The sequence below is a fragment of the Melanostigma gelatinosum genome, assembly GCF_949748355.1.
Source record: "Melanostigma gelatinosum genome assembly, chromosome: 14".
NCBI lineage: Eukaryota > Metazoa > Chordata > Actinopteri > Perciformes > Zoarcidae > Melanostigma > Melanostigma gelatinosum.
Genome location: NC_136647.1, coordinates 11,558,786 through 11,582,837, shown reverse-complemented (window position 1 = coordinate 11,582,837; position 24,052 = coordinate 11,558,786). Strand labels below are relative to the sequence as shown.

The window sequence follows — 24,052 nt, the reverse complement described above, 5'->3', positions numbered from 1 at the left end:
TGATGTGTACGAATGTAAACATAGTGTACTTGGCATGATATGCTTTTTGCATACACTCAATCCTTACATGCACGATTACAAACGCACTCAAAACAGGTTCAGAAGAAGACGAGGAGGGGCTGAAGTCGAAGAAAACTTTCCGCAGCCAATCAGTGGTCACGCAGAACCCAGAGGCGGAGTTAATGCTGGAGGGAGACGATGACGCTGTCAGCCTGCTGCAGGAAAAAGAGATCGATAACCTTGCTGGTAAGATGCACTCGCATAAAGACACACACACACACATTCACCATGCTACAGTACAAATGAACAGTAAACTGTCTATGACTCTTGTTTTTAGTACGTTTCCGTCCAAGACTTTTTACCTCCAAAGGCAAGTCATTCGAAAGTTCTGCAGCTGCACTAACCATCCAGCTGATTTATCTGACTCAAGAAAAAAAAGTCATAATTTACTAAAAACTGATGCAAACACTTTATTTAATCCAGTGGTTCCTCTCTGACTTCTGACCCACCTGGTGGTTCGTTTACAATAGTACGCAAAGTAGAAGAAGCAAATAAATAATCAACTTAACTAACATGAAATTACTCTTTCACAGAACGTGTAATAATTAATTGTCTGTTGTGTGTGATGCACCTTGAGCCTGTCAGTGCTATGAATGCCTGCATGAGTAATACATCATGTCTCCCCAGGCCCGGTGGTTCTGAGTACTCCAGCTCAGTTGGTGGCTCCGGTGGTGGTGGCTCGAGGCACTCTGTCCATCACTACGACTGAGATCTACTTTGAGGTGGACGAAGAGGATCCTACATTCAAGACGACTGACGCTAAAGTAAGTCAAGCTGTAGTCCTGTATTGCAGAAAAAAAGTTTGCACGTTTTTTTTTACTTTCTGCTTTTCACTCATTGATCTAATTCATTTGGGATTCGTTTGTAGGTATGTCTTTATGTTAAAATGTCTTTTTCAATGGATGTCGAACCTCAACAGGTACTGGCCTACTCAGAGGGTCTGCATGGTAAATGGATGTTCAGTGAGATCCGAGCCGTGTTCTCCAGACGCTACCTGCTGCAGAATACCGGACTCGAGGTCTTCATGGCCAACAGAAGTAAGTCTGCAGTTTTCTTATTGGCATTAAAAATGGTAAAACGTGTTTAGAAACAGATATTCAATTGGTGTTTGAAATACGTCTCATAGCAATAAGTATTGAGTACAACATATCATGAAGAACATTAGAATAGCATCATTGCTATCCTAAGTATTATTACAGTGATTCTGTCCTGTCTGCTATAGTGCAGATGAAGAGCACTAACACTGCCTGGGCTCTCGTCTTATATTGCATTGCAGCCACCCATACTAATGTCACCACTTTGAAGTATTGTATACGCTGTTTGGTACCAGTTCAACAGTAGTTGTCATGGTGAATGATTATGTTTATTGACCATACCTTGTCTCCTCCTCTCTCCAGCGTCTGTGATGTTTAACTTCCCTGACCAGGGCACAGTCAAACGGGTGGTCTACAGTCTCCCACGGGTTGGTGTAGGAACGAGTTACGGCCTGCCACAGGCCAGGTAGGTGCAGGGTATAATCAGCTGGTCCACCACTATGGTGTATTAGAGAGGTATTTATTCCCGGTGTGATAGAAAGGAACTTCAATGTGTGTGTGTGTGTGTGTGCGTGTGTGTCCCAGGCGGATTTCCTTGGCCACCCCTCGTCAGCTCTTCAAGTCATCCAACATGACTCAGCGCTGGCAGAGGAGAGAAATCTCCAACTTTGAGTACCTCATGTTCCTCAACACGATTGCAGGTAAAGTCCACATTCAATCACATTTCAGGACGTTATTGTGGATCTTAGCCTCTAAATCATGTATGAACAGTTAGTCTAATACAGCCATCTTTGTTCTCAGACCAAACCATCTAATCATTTGAGAGAATGCTTCCTGTTTCCTTCATTGTCTCTCTTTCCACCGTGTGATGTTGACATTTTCTGTGACGATTTTACTCATGTAACCTCATCTGGTTGCTCTGACGGTTCTTGTTGTTCAAAAATAACTGCACAACCAGAAATTTCTCTCCATGTGCATGAATAGATAAGCCAATGTATAAAAATACTTAATTGAAGAGACCAGATAAAGAACCTGGAAGATTTGAATAAGATAAACCTTTTGTAGCTTTTGATATATGTATGTAATAGAAACACAGAAGGAGCTTCAAATACACATCTGCTGTAGATGAATGGCAACCACTGATAACCTAAACATATACTTGACATGTAGCTTTTACGCCTCTCCCTGTTGGGAATGTCTTTTATCACACTGACATAAAACCTTAGTCCGTGTAATTGTAACACCAGTCTAGCACTTAATCTTTGCTCGCATCAAGAAGTTAGTCTCATCAATTAAACGTTTCAGCCTCGTTTGTGAGGCGTGGAGGTTTTGAAGCCGGAAAATTGACAGCAAAAGTTTTTATGTTGCAGTTTACAGTACGCATATTGGAGCATGTATTAAAGTTACTGAGAGGAACTTTTAACCGGTTATGAAACTCAAATGTGTTTATCAATTTAATACTGATGACTTTATATGACCTGCATTGGAAAACAAGACCATAAGGGTGAGAATTGGCTGTTTATATATAGTTATTCTTAATGTTTGTCATCGTTACCACCGGGTCGGATTACGAATGAAATCAGATGTAATCATGCAGGTTCACCAGAAAGTCTTTCAGCTCAGACTCCAGCAGGGGATCACACTAAAATGTGTCAGTGTAAAACCCAAACTAATGTAGTAATGCACAGACCAATTATAACGCCTGTTGTCATATGGGACCATCTTGTGACACGGCTATAATGGAATAATGTTCTTCCATCCATCTTTTGTCTCTGCAGGGAGGACTTATAATGATTTGAACCAGTACCCCATCTTCCCCTGGGTCTTGACCAACTTTGATTCAGAGGAGCTCGACCTCACTCTACCTGGCAACTTCAGAGACCTCTCCAAGGTGAGAGCCCTCTGACATACAGCACTTTTTCCAATGAATTTCACGTATGCTACAAAGAAGATGCTATAAACCCAAACGGAGGGTAAAAGTCAAATTGAAGCCACGTAATAACACCATGGATTCCTCCTTGCCTCCCCTCGTCCTACAGATATGTGTTGCCTGTTTTAAAGAATAATATATGACGTGCTTTCTCCAGCCAATCGGTGCCCTGAATCCCAAGCGAGCAGCGTTTTATGCAGAGCGCTACGAGACGTGGGATGACGACAGCACGCCTCCTCACCACTATACAACCCTGTACTCCACTGCTCATTCAACCCTGATGTGGATGCTCAGAATAGTAAGCAGCGGCTGAACTTCACACGCTTACAGACTTTAACCGCCAGAGAGCCGCTTGAGCACACGGCAGAGACCCAAGGCTTCTGGATTCAATGGATTTGTCTATGTGTGTGTCTGCAGGAGCCCTTTACAACGTTTTTCCTCAACGCTAACGATAACAAGTTCGACAATCCGGAAAGAGCCTTCTCTGGCATCGGCTGCTCGTGGAGGAACTGCCAGAGGGACACGGCTGATGTCAAGGTAACTATTCCTGATGGGTCGAAGGAACGTCCTACTGAAGCGTTAAGATTAGTGCAAAACACTTAAGCATAGAGACAAACAACTGAAAACACAATAACAGGAAGCACCGAAAGTTGTTTAGAAACCGAGTTTTAATTTGAAGAGATCTGACATTCACATATCCTCAATGATCTCATCCTAAAGGGTCAGAAATGGAGTGTTGTAAAATCTACTTATTTCAGCAAAGTAATACTTTTGTTGTAATTTAAAATGTGTTTCTGCCGCGTCCATCAGGAGCTGATCCCAGAGTTCTACTACTTGCCCGAGATGTTCGTCAACAGTAATGAGTACGAGCTCGGGGTGCGTGATGATGGAGTTTCTGCGTGTGACGTGGAGCTTCCCGCCTGGGCCAAGAAACCTGAAGACTTTGTCCGCATTAACCGGATGGTGAGAGACAAAGTCTCTTCTAGAATATGAAAAAAGCTAAAAGAAAAGTTTGATCCTTCTGTTTATGTCTCCTCGAGACACACTGAACATATTCTTGACCCTCTGTCTTCCTCTCTCTGCGCCTGTTACTTCAACCAGGCGTTGGAGAGCGAGTTTGTGTCGTGCCAGCTCCACCAGTGGATTGATCTAATATTTGGCTACAAGCAACGAGGGCCAGAAGCAGTACGATCTCTCAACGTGTTCAACTTCTTGTCCTATGAGGGAGCAATCAACCTAGACAATGCAGATGCTGCGCAACGTGAGGTTGGTGTCTATGACAACGCATCGACAATGCATGCAGAAATCTCCCGTGATTCCCCGTGATAGAGAGTGCCGTCTCCTCATGTCGTCTCATCCGATCGATGAAAAATGTAAAGCTCTGAGATGAATAGTTTCCGGATAATTCCTCTTCCTCTCCTCTGTTAACCCCGTCTCTGTTTCTCCGACTGTAGGTGGTTGAGTGCCAGATTCAGGCGTGTGGTCAGATCCCCTCCCAGCTGCTGATCGAGCCACACCCGCCTCGCTCCTCCGCTATGCACCTGGTGAGAATACCTTGACGTGTGTGCTTTAAAATAAATAAACTCACATATTCGAGCTCAGCTGCAGACCTACTGAAAAACACAACAGAAATATACAGACCTATTTGTTGCATGTTCCCTCAGTCAATGTTATTCCATTGAGAGGTTGTTATTGAGACGATGTTCACTTTGGGAACGGGAAGAGAGTTTTTCCACAATCTCTCTCATTTTTATAGGCAGGTTGAGGTTTATTTTTCATATTCATAGCACATCTTATCCCTCTATACCAATTTAGAGGTTTTATTACATACAAGTTCATGTAATTATGCATTTCTCAAAGCAAGTTCTGCCCTGCTTTTAGCCTCTCTGTCCTCCCTGCTACCCTCAGCAGAACAAGGCCTCAGTGTCTTCAGATCAAAGCCATCCATGTCAACCCAAACCTGTCAGCCAACCAGTGCCTCCACCTCCTCTCCTCTAGGCCTCGAGCCCCCCTCAGTGTGTGTACCTGCTCTGACCCTGTGCTCCCACTAATCTACCTTCTCCCTTCCTTCCCTCCCTCCGTCCCATCTGTTCTGTCTCTCCCTCTGCCTCCGTCTCCATCGCCCTCCTTCCTCCCCCGAACCTCCCCTCCCCTCCCCCGCTCTGCCCTCTCCTTCCTCTCTGTCCCTCTCTCTTTCTCTGTCTGTCTCACCAGTGTTTCCTTCCCCAGAGCCCACTGATGTTTAAGGATCAGATGCAGCAGGACGTCATCATGGTGCTCAAGTTCCCCTCCAACTCCCCCGTCACTCACGTCGCAGCCAACACGCTCCCCCACCTCAGCATACCAGCAGCCGTCACCGTCACATGTAGCCGGCTGTTTGCCGTCAACCGCTGGCACAACACAGTCGGTGAGTGCATGACAGAAATAATCATCTGGAAATGGATCCTCAGTTCTGCAAGTTTACGAGTTGCACCAGTATGGAGAACAAAGCATATTTATCAAGGAAAAACACCAAACACATGCTGGTTCCATGACCAATGCAATTTAACGACATGACTTTAGGCTCTGAGAAATTGTAATGAGCATTTTTCACATTTTTGTGACATTTTATAGAATGAATAATTAAAGGTGTAATCAGAAATATATTCATATCAATCGCATAATAATAATATGATCAATAGCTATGAAATGAAGACCGTGGGAGCCTGTAGTGAGATGTTAGTTCATTTCAGTGGTAGTTATAGAGCCAATTTATTGTTATTATTGTATTATATTAGTGTTTACTCTTATTTTACCCACATGTTGACATGGAAATATTAGTTCATCAAATCCTCAATTAACCTTTAATAACCTCATTAGCACAGTGGAGTGGGTCTAATGAACTGTGGTAATGTAATTATGGAGGGTCATAAGGCAGCTCAAGTGACTTTTGTTATTGAGGCGTTGTTTTTTTTTACATAATCCTGCATCAGTGCTTTCATCAGAGAGCCCTCGACCAGGGGATTATGTGAGAGGTTGCAGTTGAGTATTTATCCTCCTCCGTTTTATGACGTGTGCTTGTGTGACTCTCTGTGATGTTTGACCCTTATATCCTCCAGGCCTCCGTGGAGCTCCAGGATACTCCCTAGAGCAGGCTCATCATCTACCCATTGAGATGGACCCTCTCATAGGTCAGTGCACAAACATCTTTCGACATGATGCTAACATTAAGGACACAAGTAATGGGACTTGAGTCAATACATCTCATGATACAGTGGGCATTTATGTGCATGTATTGCAGAGACGCAGGCTGCAAAACTAACTGAGTGGTGAAATATCAGGAAAGGTTGGGAGTTAGCTTGCAGCTTGTGAACCATGTTGCCTTCGTATGCCCTGATTAACCTACTGACATCTTTGTGCTCCCATGTAGCAAACAACTCAGGCGTGAACAAGCGTCAGATCACTGACCTTGTGGACCAGAGCATCCAAATCAACACGCACTGTTTTGTGGTTACTGCCGACAACCGCTACATCCTGGTCTGCGGCTTCTGGGACAAGAGCTTCCGTGTTTACTCCACTGAAACTGGTAAGTTCTCTGTTATTAATGAGACACGTTGAGCATTGAGTACAGTAAACATGTACTTTTCGCTCCTTATTAACGCTGTGATTTGTGATTCTGTCAGCGGTCCTAGTTTGAAAGTGGATCATGAATCATTGCAATTTATTTAGATTTGTGTTTGGATTTATTAATCATGGGGATATTTAGATACAGTACATTTCTGTATTTATCGGTCCAGAGATATTAGCGACACCGTGGTCACGAACCTGCTTGTTTAACTTCGGCGTCTTCCTCTCCACAGGAAAACTGACCCAGATCGTTTTTGGCCACTGGGATGTCGTGACGTGCCTGGCCAGATCAGAGTCCTACATCGGCGGAGACTGCTACATCGTGTCAGGCTCCAGGGATGCCACTCTTCTTCTGTGGTACTGGAGTGGACGACACCACATTATTGGGGACAACCCTAACAACAGTGAGTGGTGACATGGTGGAAACAACATGTGTGAATGTTTGCCTCAGTTCCTACTTCAGAAATGAGTTCAGAAAACAAAACAACGGCTCCCAGAGGGAGGTTTACGGTGTCTCTAACTTGGTTGTTTCTTCCAGGTGACTATCCCGCTCCCAGGGCAGTACTGACAGGACACGACCACGAGGTGGTGTGTGTGTCTGTCTGTGCAGAGCTAGGATTGGTCATCAGTGGGGCTAAAGGTTTGTGTGTCTGTGCCTAAGAGAAATTACAATTTTGCATTTTATGTTTTTTCACAAAGTTTCCAGAATTTGAGCTGATATTTCAAAACAAATAGATTGATAACTGACCTCAGAACATTTGGGCTAACTTCACCAAAACCCAACATGTGCAACTAAAAGAATATTCTTCTCTATCTTGCTTCGGTCTCGTTCCTCAGAGGGCCCGTGCCTGGTCCACACCATCACAGGGGACCTGCTTAGGGCCCTGGAGGGGCCAGAGCTGTGTCAGCGGCCTCGCCTCATCTCAGTGTCCAGCGAGGGCCACTGCATCATCTACTATGAGAGAGGCCGCTTCTGCAACTTCAGCATAAATGGAAAACTGCTGGCACAAATGGAGGTCAACGATTCCACACGGGTAAGGCTGTCGGAGTTAATACTGTAATATTCTTTGTGGTATATTCACGCATGAATAAATGGCAACTGGACTCTCCCGACCACTCAAAGAGCTTTACGCTGCATCAATATTAACCCGTTCACATGCAGGCATTCATACAATGTGCCAGCCTCGGGGTTTGAGGTTTAGCATCTTGCCCAAGGACACTTCAACATGCAGAGTGTGGAGGCCATGGATCGACCGCCGATCATCCGATTGATTAGTGGACGACCTACTGAGCCACAGCCGCCACATACTTAAATTATACCCATATTTACTCATAAACAATGCAATATACATTTGTACAACACACCGGAGCCCTTGAGCCTCCATTGACTGCTCTCTCTTTTCTTTCTCTTTTTTTTTTCGCCTCCAGGCGATCCTGTTGAGCAGCGACGGACAGAACTTGGTGACAGGAGGTGATAATGGAGTTGTGGAAGTGTGGCAGGCATGCGACTTCAAACAGCTTTACATCTATCCAGGCTGTGACGCAGGCATCCGTGCCATGGACCTCTCCCATGACCAGAGGTAAAACAGACAGAGTGCCACTCGGACAGGGAGGGGAAGAAGCAGACAGTGCAACCTTTTCTTTAAAGAGTACTGTTGTAGGCAGCAGAGAATATTGAATGATCAATAATGGGGCCGCTATTTAGGGAAATGTACAATAAAAAAAGAAGTATTTTATGTGTATAGTTTGGTTTGCAGGTGTGACGTTCTGTGTGCTCTGCCCTCAGGACTCTAATCACTGGCATGGCGTCTGGCAGCATTGTGGCGTTCAACATAGACTTCAACCGCTGGCACTACGAACACCAGAACAGGTACTGAGGTGGACAGCGTGAGGAAGAGGATGGAGAGAGGCGAGAAGAACAAGAGGTAGAGGAGGTGAAGCATTCTGCTTTGTGTCTGCAACGTGGGGGAGGCTGAAGGTACCGAGAGGAAGGAATAACAAGTACCGGACCTTAGGCTCCATTCCCTTGTTGAAGTTTACTTGATTTGAGGATGCGGCAGCGCTGGTGGAAATAACTTCCTCTGTGCATATGTGTACGTACACGCGTGGGTAGCCACAGACACATAATAGCCCGAAGATACACACCAAAACCTGCAAGTAAAATAGACCGCAGAATGGGGAAAAAGAGCAAGTCAAGCTGACCTGGTAGAGGTCGATCATACCCGTCCCTCTCACAGGACCGGTGCAGTTACTGTTCCTGGTACGCTTCATGCTTCACAGACAAAGAACTGAGTTTTGTTTTCCCTCATACTCTTTTTATTTCTTCTTTATCAATATTGTTTTTTACTTTTCATTTGAGGGGGGAGTTTAGTCTGCGAATTATTGGGTGGACTGTAAATTAAGACTCCTTCAACGTGTCTAAGCTGATTAGAAATGGTCAGAAATGATCCCGCCCCACCCACTACTTTAAAAAGAAGAAAAACGGTGCTCTTGGCTTGATCTTAAAATTCACCCTTGAAAAATTGCCTGGGGTTATCATTTTATTTGATTGTATCTTATTTGATTTGATCTTATTTGATTTGATCTTATTTGATTTGATCTTATTTGATTGTATCTTATTTGATTTGATCTTATTTGATTTGATCTTATTTGATTTGATCTTATTTGATTTGATCTTATTTGATTTGATTTGATCTTATTTGATTTGATCTTATTTGATTTGATTTGATCTTATTTGATTTGATCTTATTTGATTTGATTTGATCTTATTTGACTTGATTTTATAATGTGAATTAAACAAACGTTTCTTTGACCCGCAGCGGGGTTAAATCTGATTCTTATGTAAATAAGGCTCTGCGTCCTTCAGAGCCGACATGTTCTTTCACTACACAAACTGCGCTTATCACCTTTAATTTATTAATGACTTGCTGTATGTAAAATATTGTGTAATAATTATTATAATGTTGACGAGACTGATGATAATAACGGCAGTGTCAGAGATGGTAATGATGAAGAGGTCTTGTGCCAGTGCCACCAAGGATGACAAACACAAGACTGACGGGATTTCCTTTGTATATTTGGTGATTGTTTTGTCAAATATGTACATATAGTCTTGGTTCAAGCTTGGTGGGAGACTTAATCAGCTGAATATGACTGAAAGCGCAAAGGAAACCTTCACTTACCCACATTTGTTGATTATTTAAAAGAAGAGAATCAAATCAATGTAAAAGTTTGTTTTGTATTTGCACTTTGCACCAATCACACATCATTATTTATTAGCTTGGTTCTTTCTGGTCGGCTGCCATTTTGTTTAGGTCCATTTCCCCTTCGGGATTATTTGTGCGTTGATGTTTGTATTTAAAGCGTTGAGCTCATGTGTGATTATTAGGTTTTACAACCTCACCGTTGTAAGCAATATCATGATTCTGTAGCTGATAGAGGCGGGAAGGAAGGAGGAGAGGGGATGAAATTTGAGACGGACTGTATGTGTGAAGCCATCTTGATCAAATGCGCACATGCACATACTCTATCGACAGGTTCAACTTACGTATCCAAAAAAAGGTTAAATATTTTTGGATCTATGAAACCCTAAAAACTATTGTATTCATGTTTTATTGCAAAGATGTAAAATACGACATGTGTGAGTTGGAAAAAAAAAATCATGATAAGAAAAATAAAATATGCAAAGAATTTGATGACTTGACTTTTCATTGGTTACTTATTTAGTTTCACTGAAAGGTTTCAGTTCTGCGTCAAGAGAGTAGCGCCGCACAGAGAGAAAGACATCAAGGACGAGTTGTTGTAGCACTCACCCAGGAATGAAAGGAATCAAATGATTTCACGAGGCTCTTGAGTTCAAATGCTGCACTCTAAACACAATTTAGTACATTGTTGAACGACCTGCCTTGCTGTTTTTTTCATTTCTTTGTCTGTTTCTGGGGGTCATATTCTGCACCATTTCCTAAGAAGACACAGATTTTAAATGTTAGTTTAATGAAGTTCCATTTCCAGCACGAGCTGCATGCCTCTTCCGCCTGAAGGCTCTGGTTCTGCATTGTCTCTCTTTGCTTAAATCAAATCCATAAAACAACTGAAGTTCCCTTGAGAAACCCAAAGAGGGATATTTAACAGCATCTCATTCAGCAGACTCGGTAATCAAATAGGAAGTAGGAAAACAAGTAGGAAAACATTCCCTACAAGCATTAAAAGAGAGAATACGTGCAATGTGCAAGATAGAAGGAAATCATGGCATTCATTGGACAAAAGTCAGATTTGCACTCACAAGGTATACAGTACAGTAACTCATGCAAGGAACGGGCAAGTATCCAAATAAGTATAAAGACAAAGGTCACCCAAGTTGGAAAATGTTTTAATCTTCTTTATGTCTCTGTGTTTGCAGGACTAGAACTGAAAACAAGAGCTCCAATATAACAAAACAACTCAATCAGGCGGGTCAATCTGCACAGTTATTCTTCATCATCACGACTATTACAGTCATTTTACTTCCTGGTTAACTTAAAAACAGACTACCGTATTTCAAACTTTGAATCTTTTTCTGCATTGAACCAAACAGGTTCTGTAGATCATGACCTATATATACTGGTGTGCACACAGATTCAACAACAGCTAAACATTAACGGACCTGACCCAATTGTTTGTGGCCTCTTAGCTCTCTGAGCCCTCAGTTGTGATTGAATTTTGTGGAAAAGTTGTGACAAAGATGATTTCTAATAATTTGTGTGTGGTGTATTTTTATTGCCACGTCAAAGAAACTACATCTCACAGTGTTAAAAACAAAAACCTGCTGAGATACGACCATGACTGTAGCTTCAGCCTGGAATACAAACGAGTCTCGACAGCTGCACAAAGCCCTCACGCTTCAGTCACGATGGAGACTGCGATCAGACGCCATATGAGCTGACAGTCAAGAGCGGGGAATCCGTTACGCTGGAAGACCTGTCCGTCAGGCCCAGAGTTTCATCTTGTTGTGGCACTTTCTGACCCGATCTGTAGCTGAAGTCCGAAGCCGACTGACACAAAACTCATTTCTTTCTCACCTTTACATCCACAGCACGATGTTTTTGTGCATCGTCCGTTCCCCAGGAGACTTTTAAAAACAACTTGGTATGAGTACAGCTTTTAAGGTATCTCACCTTTTATTAGGGTTAAAAAAAAAAGAAAACGGAGTTACAGCATCCCAAAGCCTGACTGAACAACTGAGACACAATCATGCATTTCTGTACAAAGTAATGGTCTGTAATACTTGTGTAATTCTGATTTTGCAATGTAGTCTACAGACATTATGAGACATGCTGTGCAAACCTGAAAGCAACATTATTGTTCCACTGTAAATATGACAAGTACAGTGCAAGAAATGTATTTCACTGCAGCTTTTTTGTTCTGCAGAGAGAAAGCCGTTTGTCTTCGTGGTTGAATCGAGGCTCAGAAAGGTTCAGTCAGTCTCACTCAAGACCTCTTCATCCCATGTGAGCTTTATTTACCCTGTGCTTATTGAAATTGCATGGACACACCTGACTCACTGGACCATCGGGATTAGAAGATGCACGCGTTGAGTGTAATGCCGTGCTGTCGCCTGACTAAGTGTTTTTTGTGTAGATATGTCACAGTGAGTAGGTGCTGGGCCTCCATGTGCTTTGCGTGTATGCATGCATGCACAAGGAGTTGCACATGGACATAATACAGTATGCCCATGCGTCTCCCTCAGGTGGACAGGGAGGAGATGGTGGACCTATGAGACGAGATGCTACAGATCTCCATGTTGGTGAAGGAGCTCCCTCCATCGCTGCTGCAGTCAGGGACAGATGAAGAGGAGGAGATGATGTTCTTCAGCCTGTGGAGAGAGATGATGAGCAGCGTCAGCAGGAACACCAGCAGGCCGAGGAAGAGCCACACGTAAACATAGATGTTGCCCTGACGTCCTGGTGACGAGGCGGCCGCGGAAGTGGAAGCAGAGGTTGGGGAGAAGCGGAGGAAGGTGCCATCGTCCAATGGAGAGATTCCAGTCTCATTGTGGTCCACCGACGAGACGTCCATCCCTGACATCCTGGCTGATATTCTGCATGGATTTGCATGAGGGCAAAAGAGAGATGAGTGAGATTTATTGTGAAACAACGGAAAGATACTTCAACATTTATAATTCATAATGGCCTTTATAAGAAATTCTCTTTTGTCTGCTGAAGCTCCCGCGGATTTATTTTCTCCCTCCAGGACACTTCAGCACGGCGGATTCTTGCTGACAAAAGAGCTTTCACCCACATCCTCAGCTTTGGCTGAGATTAGGAGGAAGACAGAGAGCTCAATTCTGATCCACGGCCAACAATTCACTTCAGATGCCCCCAGATGCAAATCAAACTTCTATCAAACAATAGTTGCAAATTATAACCATTTATTTTTGCCCTCTAATATATATATATTATATTGCTCTAGATAGATAACCTTATCATCTGCATATAAGTGGCGAAATAAATAACGAAAACCACTTGTTTTTAGGGCTAAACTGCAACTTGGAAAAAATGTGCATGTATTTGCAGAAAAAGGTGCAATTGTGTTATGATGTATGAAATATGAAATATGTATGAAACACCCATAAAAAAATAGACTATACCTATAAACACAATATGATTTTTTGAAGTGTGGTTTGCAGAATTGTTGCTTGCTCACTAAAAGATAGAAAATAACTTCAATGTGTGTGTGTGTGTGTGTGTGTGTGTGTGTGTGTGTGTGTGTGTGTGTGTGTGTGTGTGCGTGTGTTTGCGTGTGTGTGTGTGTGTGTGTGTGTGTGTGTGTGTGTGTGCGTGTGTGTGTGTGTGTGTGTGTGCGTGTGTGTGTGTGTGTGTGTGTGTGCTGCACTGAGCGGACTATAATAAAGAGTAACAGCAGGGGGAGTGCTTGCCTCGTCAAAGGCCAGTCACAGGCTCGGGGCCCGCAGCTGCGTATATGAAAAGGCATTGCTATCTGATGAAATTAAACTCCTCATAATCAGCTTTCACAAAGACAGCTGAGAGCCTTCCCTCCTCCACTGCTTATTAATGCTGCTAATAATGTTCCACTGCAAATGACTGCGAGGCGCACAACTGACTGGCTGTGACTGTGCTTCGTCGAGTAGAAGCATCTGTGTCGGTGAGAGACAGGGAGCAAAGGGAGGCTGTTTTGTATTTGGGCTCGCCCAGCATTGTGTCTTGATTTGATCGGAGAAAGACACTTCAAAGAGAGGAATGATTGACCATGACCTGAATGAAAGCAGGGGCGCTCTTTGCCTCACAGTTGTGTGTGTGTGTGTGTGCTCGTTTCTCCCCTCTCTCCCCTCCGTTTCACGCTCATGCATTTCGCCATACGATATGTGTCCCTCGCCACATTATATTCAGGCGAGTGGGCTGAACTATCGTGAGCCTTTGAGAGGCAGTAGCTGCACGTGTGGCAGCGTTAATAGACCATTTGTTTCCACGGGGAGCTAGTTTAGAAAACAGGGAATGCTAGTTGAAACCCCCCTATTTCAATGTGGACATTTGTTACTTTTATTGTTATGTGTAAAGTTGAGCAGAGGGCGTCCATAGCTCAGAGTCGCAGCACAGCCTGGTTCTTCACAATAAAGCGATAGTTTACCGCACTCCTGCATTGCAGACTTTTGGCATACAAACTGTACGTTTTGCACAGGTAAGTGAGCTACAATGGAGTGGTCTCACTGACGTCACGATCTCCTTAGTTACCAGGTCGGTCGGCCATGTTGGAGTACATACAGATCCTCCATGGCGGCGAGTAAACAAGGAAGTGCGGCGAAAATACCATACTTTGAATCACTGGATAGTGCATCAAAGGTTCGCTACCTGGCCAAATTGAAGGTTATTGGTAACTTGGATCCCTATACGATGAGTGCAGATCGTTTCAGTGCCGATCCTACTTGTCTTCCATCGGTAAACTACGCCAACATCTACGCGTATCTCGTGAACACCCCGAGTCCTTACACGAAAGACGAGCTGGAGTGCTACAAAGGGCTCGACGCTTATAATCAGTTTGTCAGTGGATGGGTCCGAGACGTCAAAGCAACGGTCGTCGAGAATTCTCATCTCGTCATTGGAAGAGTAAATATATACAGATCTGGTCAGATATTTAGCAATATTCAATGTTTACTCAGCGCAAACAGACACGTGTGTTTGTTTACATTGTACGTGCATGTCATTGTGTGCGTGTGTGTAGGAATGGAGTGGTCTCACTGACGTCACGATCTCCTTAGTTACCAGGTCGGTCGGCCATGTTGGAGTACATACAGATCCTCCATGGCGGCGAGTAAACAAGGAAGTGCGGCGAAAATACCATACTTTGAATCACTGGATAGTGCATCAAAGGTTCGCTACCTGGCCAAATTGAAGGTTATTGGTAACTTGGATCCCTATACGATGAGTGCAGATCGTTTCAGTGCCGATCCTACTTGTCTTCCATCGGTAAACTACGCCAACATCTACGCGTATCTCGTGAACACCCCGAGTCCTTACACGAAAGACGAGCTGGAGTGCTACAAAGGGCTCGACGCTTATAATCAGTTTGTCAGTGGATGGGTCCGAGACGTCAAAGCAACGGTCGTCGAGAATTCTCATCTCGTCATTGGAAGAGTAAATATATACAGATCTGGTCAGATATTTAGCAATATTCAATGTTTACTCAGCGCAAACAGACACGTGTGTTTGTTTACATTGTACGTGCATGTCATTGTGTGCGTGTGTGTAGGAATTCACTTTCAACTAACTCCTAACTTCATCCCCCCCCACACATATATATATATATACACATATATATATATATACATGATACGACGTTAAACTCATATCAAGCAATGCTGAGGCTGCATCTATGTGTTTCGCCTGTTGTACACGCTCGACACGTCTCTGGCACCGACTGCTGTCACGGGCCGATGAAGCTTCGGTAACCTTCTCATGTCCATGTTTAATTTATATTTCCTTTATTAAATACTGTTCACAAACGAATTTGCAAATAAAATCACTGACCACTTATAAAGTGATCCGCACATACTCGAGTGTACCCCAAATTCGATTCCTTTATATCTCGAGAGATGCGCGACAGCCATTTCTGGCGACGTCGCTTGGATAGCTCCTTCGTGTAATTTCCTTGATGTGTAATGACCGCTGGCAAACCAAAGAATGATTTCTTGTCTCTATCAGCTCTGCTGCCACAACCAAAGACAGCACAAAAGTTCACCATGATCGATAGGTTCTGCGACTCAGCCGTGCATGCCAGTGGCTGTGTGTACTCCAACATGTACTCCAACATGGCCGACAGCTAAACTGTGACGTCACACGAGACCACTCCATTGGACGGTTACTGTGACAAAACACAGTGCACGCGTTTGTGAACACTATAAGCATTTCTTCGGGTCGAGAATAACGCTGCAAAGTGGAGTTTACCTGCAAGGCTGGGATACGTGTATGTGCTGGAAGCATCAGTGATTAGCAATGCTAACTGCAGCCAAATAGCTTAAATAGTTCCCAAATTCAACACACTCTGAATCGATGAAGAACTATTTGTAGATCACATTAATAAACTGTAGAATAACATCAGACAATAACACGAGGGTTGGTCCACATTAACTTATCTTTTACCCATAAAACAGTTGAGTGAAACTGTTTGTTGTATGTTTTAATGTAGTTTTTGTTCTTTGGTGGAGAACATGTTATTGATGGTGGATGCAGTGTAGACACTACAGTACTAACCCTGTACAGTGAAGTATTGTGAGACCTTTATTGCAAGACTTGAATATATTCTAGCCCCATTCATAGTCCACAGCAGGGCTGATGCGTGGAAATGCCGGATGAAGATATGACGTTTCTGTTGTCAGTAATCGGCTTTGCCAGCAGTTTGTTTTGAGCCTGCAACACTTGTTGGTACACAATTTTTCTTAATCTCCAATTAAGCAGTGTCGCTTTTAAAGCTTAAAGCAATTAAGCCACTCTGTGCCCAAACTCCTTCCTTCTGAACATATTTACTCGCTTTTATTCTCTCCCTTTGTGTCTCTCTGGGTGATACAGTTGACAGGAGCTCTCTTTAATTTTACGGCCCGCTGTACCTTCAGGGAGATCCACAGCATAATGAGGTTTTTTTTGCCATCCTCAATCATCAGTTTAAGTTTGTTTGAGAAATAAATGAATACGGTTCAGAAATTGTGATGGAGACGTGCAGAAAACCATGCGCCATTAGAAAAGGAGAAACAAATATTCATATTGTAATTCCTGAATATATTCCTGAAATAATTTCCTGCTATTCCTAAAATTATTTGACCATCTTTATTTCGGGATTATTAACAATATTGTTCTTTGTAATTGCTGATAATAGTGTGTGGGGGCGGACCCACTAATTAACTCCAATTTCAACCTAAAATTCTACTAATTTTGTAATTTCAGCTGAAAATGTGTCGATCGTGAGTCATTTCCACGAACATGACACTGAACCCCCGCCTGCTCGCTCATCCTCCATCTCGCTACTCTAATTTCTTCTACTCCACCACCATTTTCTGTAGTGGCTGTCGTTAATGATATGTTGTTTTCAAATCTGTGATGAGGCTCGTTCATTGTCGGCTGAAGTGACTGGTAATTGGGCTTAATGATGCTTTTTGTATCCAGGCAACGAGGTATGGTGAGTTATTTTTCAAGCTAATCAACTTTAAGAGGACAAGCCATGCAGTCCCGCTGAGGCTGAAGAGGTCAGACAGACACACACACACAGACCGGTAGTTATTTTTCTTATAAATAGCTACAAGCGCAATACAGAGAACTCCAGGGACTAATTGGAAAAGTGATGCATCACTATCGAGATGAATTATAGATATGTTGAAAACGTCTTGGCTATTTATGCAGTTGCGATAGGAAGACGTGTTGGAGCTGAGTTTATTCTTGTCTCCAAATGTTCAGCAATCTTCTGCATTTGGTATTTACTGCAGAGCAACACAGCCACATGTCAGCTGGTAGAAATAACAGGTGGGCAACTTGGGCAGAAGGTAGCTAGAGAAGTGCACTCGTATACCGAACGCAGCTGGTTCCAATCGCTCGCCAGATGGCACAAAATCTGGCAAAATGAGAGCAACGGGGAGGTTGTCAGAATCACAATCAGATGCAAGCTCCTGCCATCGTGCCTTCAAGCCTCTCCATCTTATCGCTGTGTGTGTATAGAAAGTCAAGCTTTCATAACTAATAATTGGAGAAGCTACAGCATGATCCTCTCTCCTCTGAGGTCAGGGATCCGGCTCCGTCTGAGTCAGCCGGCGAAGAACTGCGTTTTCCAGAAGTTTTTGCAGCTAGTAGGCGGGATGGCATCCATGATTGCTGTAGTGCTGCGCCATGCCTATTGAGAAGTCTAATGGTTCTGCCCTCAAGTGGTGGCATCAATCCAGAGTGCGAGGGCATCATCTTTTAGAGGTATGCCTACATGTCGGCCATTAGCGTCTGGACCGTAACATTACGGTCCAGACGCTTTGCTTGCTACTCATCCAGCTGGATACAGTCAGCTGACCCTCCGATTCTCTGCACATCCCAAAGGCTCGTGTGACTTTGGTCAATTCTTTGGTCAGCTAAGCCTCCCTATATTTCTTGTGATGTTATATTTTGTGATTTTATATTTAGTTTTTTATCCCTCTCCCACTGAGCTGTAATCCTACTTGAGTCTCTGTAACATAAGCCTGGCTTAACTTCAGCTTTTGCTTAGCCCTCATGGTCTGTTTTGGGTCTTCTTTAACAAACAAACATACAGCGTGATACCACATTACTTCATGAGGATCGCTTCTGAACATGAACATTCACCAAATGTGCAAACCCACTCGGTGTGAGGCAAAAGGAAGGGTTGCAACTTTAATTACATGGAAAACCCTTGAGGTCAGATACAAATTTTAAAAAAGTCGGTTTATGCCATTATTATTCGAAACTGTAAATTGATCTCGCCACAGTTTTTAACAGTTTAACAGACACCATGCACAGCCGCCACATGCTCTCCTCGCTGTCATTCTCCCTCTCACTGAGGAAAGGAGCCTTGCTTCGTCTGAAATGCACTCAGGTGTGATCTTCATACCCCTCCCTCTGAGCCGATATGATCTTTTCTCCTCTAAGAGGCAAGGAGCAATAGTCTGTCCGGTCTTCAAAAGTCACACGAGAGCCGCTCATTCTTTGACTTGACCTGCGTCTCGGTCCTCCTTTAACAACTCAACACTGAAGAAGTCTGTCCCCCTCACTCCCAGTCAGGGTCATGTGGAGTTCAGGCATTTTGAGACTGTTCTGCCTTTCAGCCTCCTCCTGAGCCTGGAGCCTATCAACGGCTCCTAGCAAAAAATGCTCTTCCATTCCACTGCCAGCAGTGACGTTTTTTTCCTGATTTATACATTTCAGTTTTTTTTCTGTCAGCATCACCCTCCCGGCTACATCAAGAGCTTTTTTTTGTACAGCCTTGGATATCTCTACTGCACACTCTTCAAACCGGGCTGCTTTGAGCAAATTTCTCTTCATGTGTTCCACAGCTTTCTTCTCACTCCGCTCCGCCTTTGCTTGTTCGGTCTTGACTTGAGCATGTGTTTTGTCCCCCCCCCCAACCCGTCTGTAGCTATAGAAAGTAAGCTTTGTCTCCCAAAGCTCCCTTTTGTCCTGATCAATCTCCTTCCTGAGCTGCACAGCCTCTACAAGTCACTCCCCAAACAGTCGCCTCCTCTGCCGGTGGAGTATGTTCAGCAGAACTCCTCCTGAGACATTGTGCCGTGAAGCTTCCTCTGCTCCACTTTCTCAATCTGTTCCTCACATTTTCTCATCATCTCCTTCTAATCTTCCTCACTGTCAGCGTTTAGTGAGTGCATATTTGGTACAATCGGTCTTGTCTGATGAGTTCTGACCACATAACGATCCTGTATCTGTATTTTGCAGTTTTATCTTCCCGGGTGGAGGCTATTTGTTTGAAGTCTTTTGTACAGGGTGCATTTTTTTACGTGCATAGAGGGTTTTAAGACTGCCAGACATTTGTTTTATTAAATGATAACGTTTGCTCTACAGTTGTATGCTCTAAAGGTGTTCTCGATCTATAGCTTTAATGACAATAATATCATAAAACATAGCAAATATTGTTTGTTTTCAGAGACTGAATCTTTATGATTCAGCATTAGGTAGAGCTAAAACACATTTAATCCATCCACATGTGTATCTGTTTATTCTAAAGATTCATGCGAGTCTGTTTTTATAGTTTTGTTTATAAAATGTATATCAGTTTTGCACAAGGCTTGTTTATATTCACAATAGCTCACCCATCCAGGGCCGAGCAGAGCCTTGGACTCTCTGTTGTTTTTAAAACCTTGACATGTCTTCCAGCTACAGGAAATAGCCCTAGCCATGACTGCAAGTGTTACAGTCCATGCACGCAGCATATATGCAAATATCGACGAAATCCTGAACCCCCAAGTTGTCTGTTCAGTTCTGGTATTAGCTCCTCACGTCATGAATAATGGACAAGACCCATGTGTGGCAAAATGTCATGGCATTTCAGCCATATTCCTTTGTGCGTGCGTGTGTGTTTGTGTGTGTGTGTGTGTGTGTGTGTGCATGTTTGCGCATATTTTCTTATACTGTATTCGTGCCTGAAAAGACGAAAACAAGCTGAACCAACAGCAGAAATGCCATATTAGTTCACATTACATGCGTATATGTGAAAATAGGAACGATACACACACATACGGTATGCACAGGCATACACACACTGTTCATGTTCAAACAACAGATTGCCAAGAGATAAAAGCAGCCTGAATTTCAAACATGTTGTATATTTCATATTCTGAGCCAGATCAGCTGAAAACAGACCCGAGGCTCAACCGCTTGAATTCCTAAAGACCTCTGCAGCCCCAAATACCACAGATAACCTTAGGGGTCAGAGATATGCAGGGATGATGAAAGTATGAAGAAAGTTTTGTTTCAATATGCGTCAGTGGCTCTCCACCATTTCCCCACAAGACGCCAAACAATCTGTTTTCAATTGTTTCAGTATTTAACTTTAAAATGATGTCCTTTTTAAAAGACTGCGTGCCAGTATAAACACAAGCAACGTGTGGCAGTAAATGACGGGCAAGCCTCAGAATTTAGAAAAGCAGGTGGAATTCGAATGAGTCCTCAAAACAACAAACTGAGGCCTAATGTTTTTATTCATTGCATTTGTATTTGAATGCTAAAATCTCACAGTGCACCTGAGTGCACTCCAAAGCTTCGCCAGGGTTCAATCAGCACTGTTCAGCTGTTACCTGATTCTCTCAGATATTCAGTGCATAAAAGTGAGTATTTCAAAAAACCTAAATTGTAATGAGATCTTAAAGGTGATGCAAAGGGCTTGTTACAATCGACAGAAAGATAACTCGAGTTGAGACCAGAGAAACGGAGATCATTCCGAATCGGACGTATTGGAAGATATTTTGGTCAGTGGCCAGTGTAGATAATGATCTCCTTTGCTTTGATGTCTGAGTGTGTGTTTGTGTGTGTGTGTTTGTGTGTGTGTGTGTGTGTGTGTGTGTTCATACCTGTGGTGAAGTGTATTTTTACACCTCGTTCTTCTCATATCTGTTAATTACTCCTGATAGTTCATAGTGCAGTCTTGTGTGTCTGTGTTTATTATGATGGACAGTGTGAATCATACTTCATCTTAAACACAAACAAACTCTGCTCTTCTTCTCATTGCACTGAAAGTACACTTTTTTATGTCCTGCTCTTTCCCCCCCCCCCCGAATCTTTGGGTACAATTGCGTCACTCATTACTCACTCCTTCCCTCTTTCTCTCAACTGTCACATAGGAAGCCCGCTTATTTACCAAGTTGGTGAATGAATATATACATGAATTCCCCCCCCCCTACTATTATCTTTTCCTACATGTCTCATGGAACATTCATTTATATTTCATCCTACATTTTACGATTTCATCTTCACGTTTTGTCTCCCTTTTCCGTCCTCCTCCCTATCTGTCTGAAACGGTGTTTGTTCTCTCACGACTGAGACAACGCACTGAATAAAGTTGCCGGCAACTGAGGAGAGACGGATACATTTGAGGTGAATAACGGCTCTTTGTATTCAGCAGGAATCCCCTCTTACAGAACAGATCCGTTCCCGTTCTGTCTCGCTCTCAATTGGAAAGGTTTCATAAAGAGCAGCCTGAAGCATTGGCAGCATGAATTAGATTGTTGAAAAAAGCAAAAGTTACAGACCTTTTTTGTTTTTGAATGCGAGGCAGGTGTTTCTCGTAGGCGTTCACGTCGTGCAGAAATCCATCCCGTAATGTTTGGTGTTGCCAGCCGAGCAAACCAGGTCTGTTGCCCCTGGGATCTTCCCTATGAGTCTGTCCTTCCTCTCTCTCTCTCTATCTCTCTCTCTCTCTCTGTTGTGACTCCCTCCATCACTCTCTCTCTCTCTCTCTCTCTCTCTCTCTCTCTCTCTCTCTCTCTCTCTCTCTGTTGTGACTCCCTCCATCACTCCCTCTCTCTCTCTCTCTCTCTCTCTCTCTCTGTTGTGACTCCCTCCATCACTCCCTCTCTCTCTCTCTCTCTCTCTCTCTCTGTTGTGACTCCCTCCATCACTCCCTCTCTCTCTCTCTCTCTCTCTCTCTCTCTCTGTGTTGTGACTCCCTCCATCACTCTCTCTCTCTCTCTCTCTCTCTCTGTTGTGACTCCCTCCGTCACTCACTCTGCCCTCCCACTTTTCTCTCTGCTGCTCATCACCTTTCAATAATGACCACATTAACAGTCAAATCTATATTCTGTGTTTGTTGTGCTCTCATTCTCACTGAGCAAACAGTCCTCGCATTTAACAAGCTGTCCAATAGTTCGGTAACATGTGCGGACAACTAGATCAATAGACCTACACCTACATAAACGGTTTGATAACTCACCAATAAATCAATATTTGTCATTACACGGACCCCCGCTCCCACACACCCAATCGACCCTTCGCTTCGCTTCTCTCAAGTTTACGTGAAGGACACAGCCTTGCTCTCTGCTCTCAGCAAACTGCGTCAGCAGACGGTATCCAGTGGTGAGCAATAACCGGCTGCCGTCATGCCGACAGGCTGAACTGCTCAATCAGATGACATCAGCGGATGAATGAGAAAGGGCGGCCATAGAAAAGAAGAAACACCCCTCTTCACCTCTTTGCAGCTCTTCTTGCCTTTCTTCATCTCAAAGCTTGTTTTTTCTCCTTCTGATCCCCCCCCCCCCCCCCCCCCCTCTAAACACTGTCTCTCAACAGCAGCTCAGCACATCTATTCTGTAAACGTGCACACATCGTTCTGTACAAATAACAAATGACCACATGGACACATTATGCAGAAACTAATATACATATGAAATAAGATCATTTTTTTCTAAAATGCTCTCCATATGTTTTCATCAATCAACAAAACAGAGTTCTCAGAAGTTAAACTGTTTTGTGAGCAACCCAACATTATGCCCTCCTCATTAAAAGGTCAGTTCACCCAAATTATGAAATCATAATATTTTCTCACTCACCTCTTCAGGCCACTACCCAATACAATATGGAGGTGGGGTTTGTTTGTTGTTGACTATAAGTGGTTGTGCTAACATCATGCATGTTATAGCATGTTTGCCATTGAAGTGGCAATTAGCAGTAAACGGCACAAAGTACAGTTATGTAATTAGTCTCGCAGGTATTACATCGTCTGGGGACAGTAAATGTTTGTACAAAAACCTGTTACGCCATCAAGTGGATGTTGAGATACTGAAAAATAATAACCTGCTGCTGTGATTAGAAGGTCAGAGGATCACTATTAGTCAGTGGAATTTAATATTTGTGGCAAATTATAGAGCGACCCATCCAATAATTGTCGAGACATTTCATTCTAAAACACAAATGACAACCTGCTGATGGTGCCAGACGACAAGCCAGACGTCACCAACGTCATTGAATTCATTCATCTGGGGACCATTAATGTCGGTACATCCCATAATTGTGTAGCTATTTCAACAAGATAGTCGGCCCACCGAGCGACAGGTCTGTCAACATACTGACAGACCGCAAAGCCACGCCGCTCACAGAGACAGTGTTCCTGTTCCTTTGGAGAACCCACAGAACAAGCTGTCAACAGAACAAAGTATTTCTTTGATATGATGATTTTTTTTTTTGTAATGTGTGTGAACCAGCCCTTTAAAGTGCTTTGCTTTGATTGTAAGAGTATGTGAAGCACTTCAAATGCAGCTCAGTCGCCTCTGTTCTAAAATAGATTTTGCGCATGACCCTGAATCTCAGGCATGAGCTCGTTAGCGCCTTGATGGTTGGCATTCATGAAGGTGTTAGTCGTGTGGCGGACGACACCTGTACCTGCTCTTTGAAGAGGTGAAAAGGTGCCTCCGCCTCCACAGATGCTTCTGTCCTCCGCCATC

At 43.4% G+C, this 24,052-nt stretch overlaps 2 protein-coding genes across 6 annotated transcripts in view; one reads left to right on the top strand and one right to left on the bottom strand.

Annotated features, from left to right (window-relative positions):
- LOC306787788 (neurobeachin-like) overlaps positions 1-9,134 on the top strand; it is a gene marked incomplete at its 5' end in the record, with an annotated part of 83,335 nt that extends 74,201 nt beyond the window's left edge. For 3 of the 5 annotated variants that reach the window (XM_079283067.1, XM_079283066.1, XM_079283065.1), the window contains 19 exons: positions 97-246; positions 688-824; positions 980-1,097; positions 1,458-1,560; positions 1,680-1,795; positions 2,873-2,985; positions 3,182-3,322; positions 3,442-3,561; positions 3,835-3,987; positions 4,126-4,290; positions 4,479-4,568; positions 5,239-5,431; positions 6,123-6,194; positions 6,434-6,589; positions 6,864-7,034; positions 7,169-7,270; positions 7,468-7,664; positions 8,059-8,210; positions 8,417-9,134. In XM_079283067.1, coding sequence (XP_079139193.1) covers positions 97-246; positions 688-824; positions 980-1,097; positions 1,458-1,560; positions 1,680-1,795; positions 2,873-2,985; positions 3,182-3,322; positions 3,442-3,561; positions 3,835-3,987; positions 4,126-4,290; positions 4,479-4,568; positions 5,239-5,431; positions 6,123-6,194; positions 6,434-6,589; positions 6,864-7,034; positions 7,169-7,270; positions 7,468-7,664; positions 8,059-8,210; positions 8,417-8,507 — 2,540 coding nt within the window. In that variant the 3' untranslated portion in view covers positions 8,508-9,134. Of the gene's footprint in view, positions 1-96; positions 247-337; positions 371-687; positions 837-979; positions 1,098-1,457; positions 1,561-1,679; positions 1,796-2,872; positions 2,986-3,181; positions 3,323-3,441; positions 3,562-3,834; positions 3,988-4,125; positions 4,291-4,478; positions 4,569-5,238; positions 5,432-6,122; positions 6,195-6,433; positions 6,590-6,863; positions 7,035-7,168; positions 7,271-7,467; positions 7,665-8,058; positions 8,211-8,416 lie in introns of all 5 variants that reach the window. The other 2 variants (XM_079283068.1, XM_079283069.1) reach the window with 2 other exon arrangements.
- A 3,217-nt stretch (positions 9,135-12,351) lies between these two features.
- sertm1 (serine rich and transmembrane domain containing 1) lies at positions 12,352-21,945 on the bottom strand (the record flags this gene model as incomplete). Its single annotated transcript, XM_079283030.1, has 2 exons — positions 21,866-21,945; positions 12,352-12,706 (listed from the first exon to the last, which is right to left on the bottom strand). Exon 2 carries the CDS (start codon positions 12,691-12,693, stop codon positions 12,352-12,354), a length of 342 nt encoding a protein of 113 aa, XP_079139156.1. The 5' UTR covers positions 12,694-12,706; positions 21,866-21,945.
- Between the last annotated feature and the right edge of the window lie 2,107 nt (positions 21,946-24,052).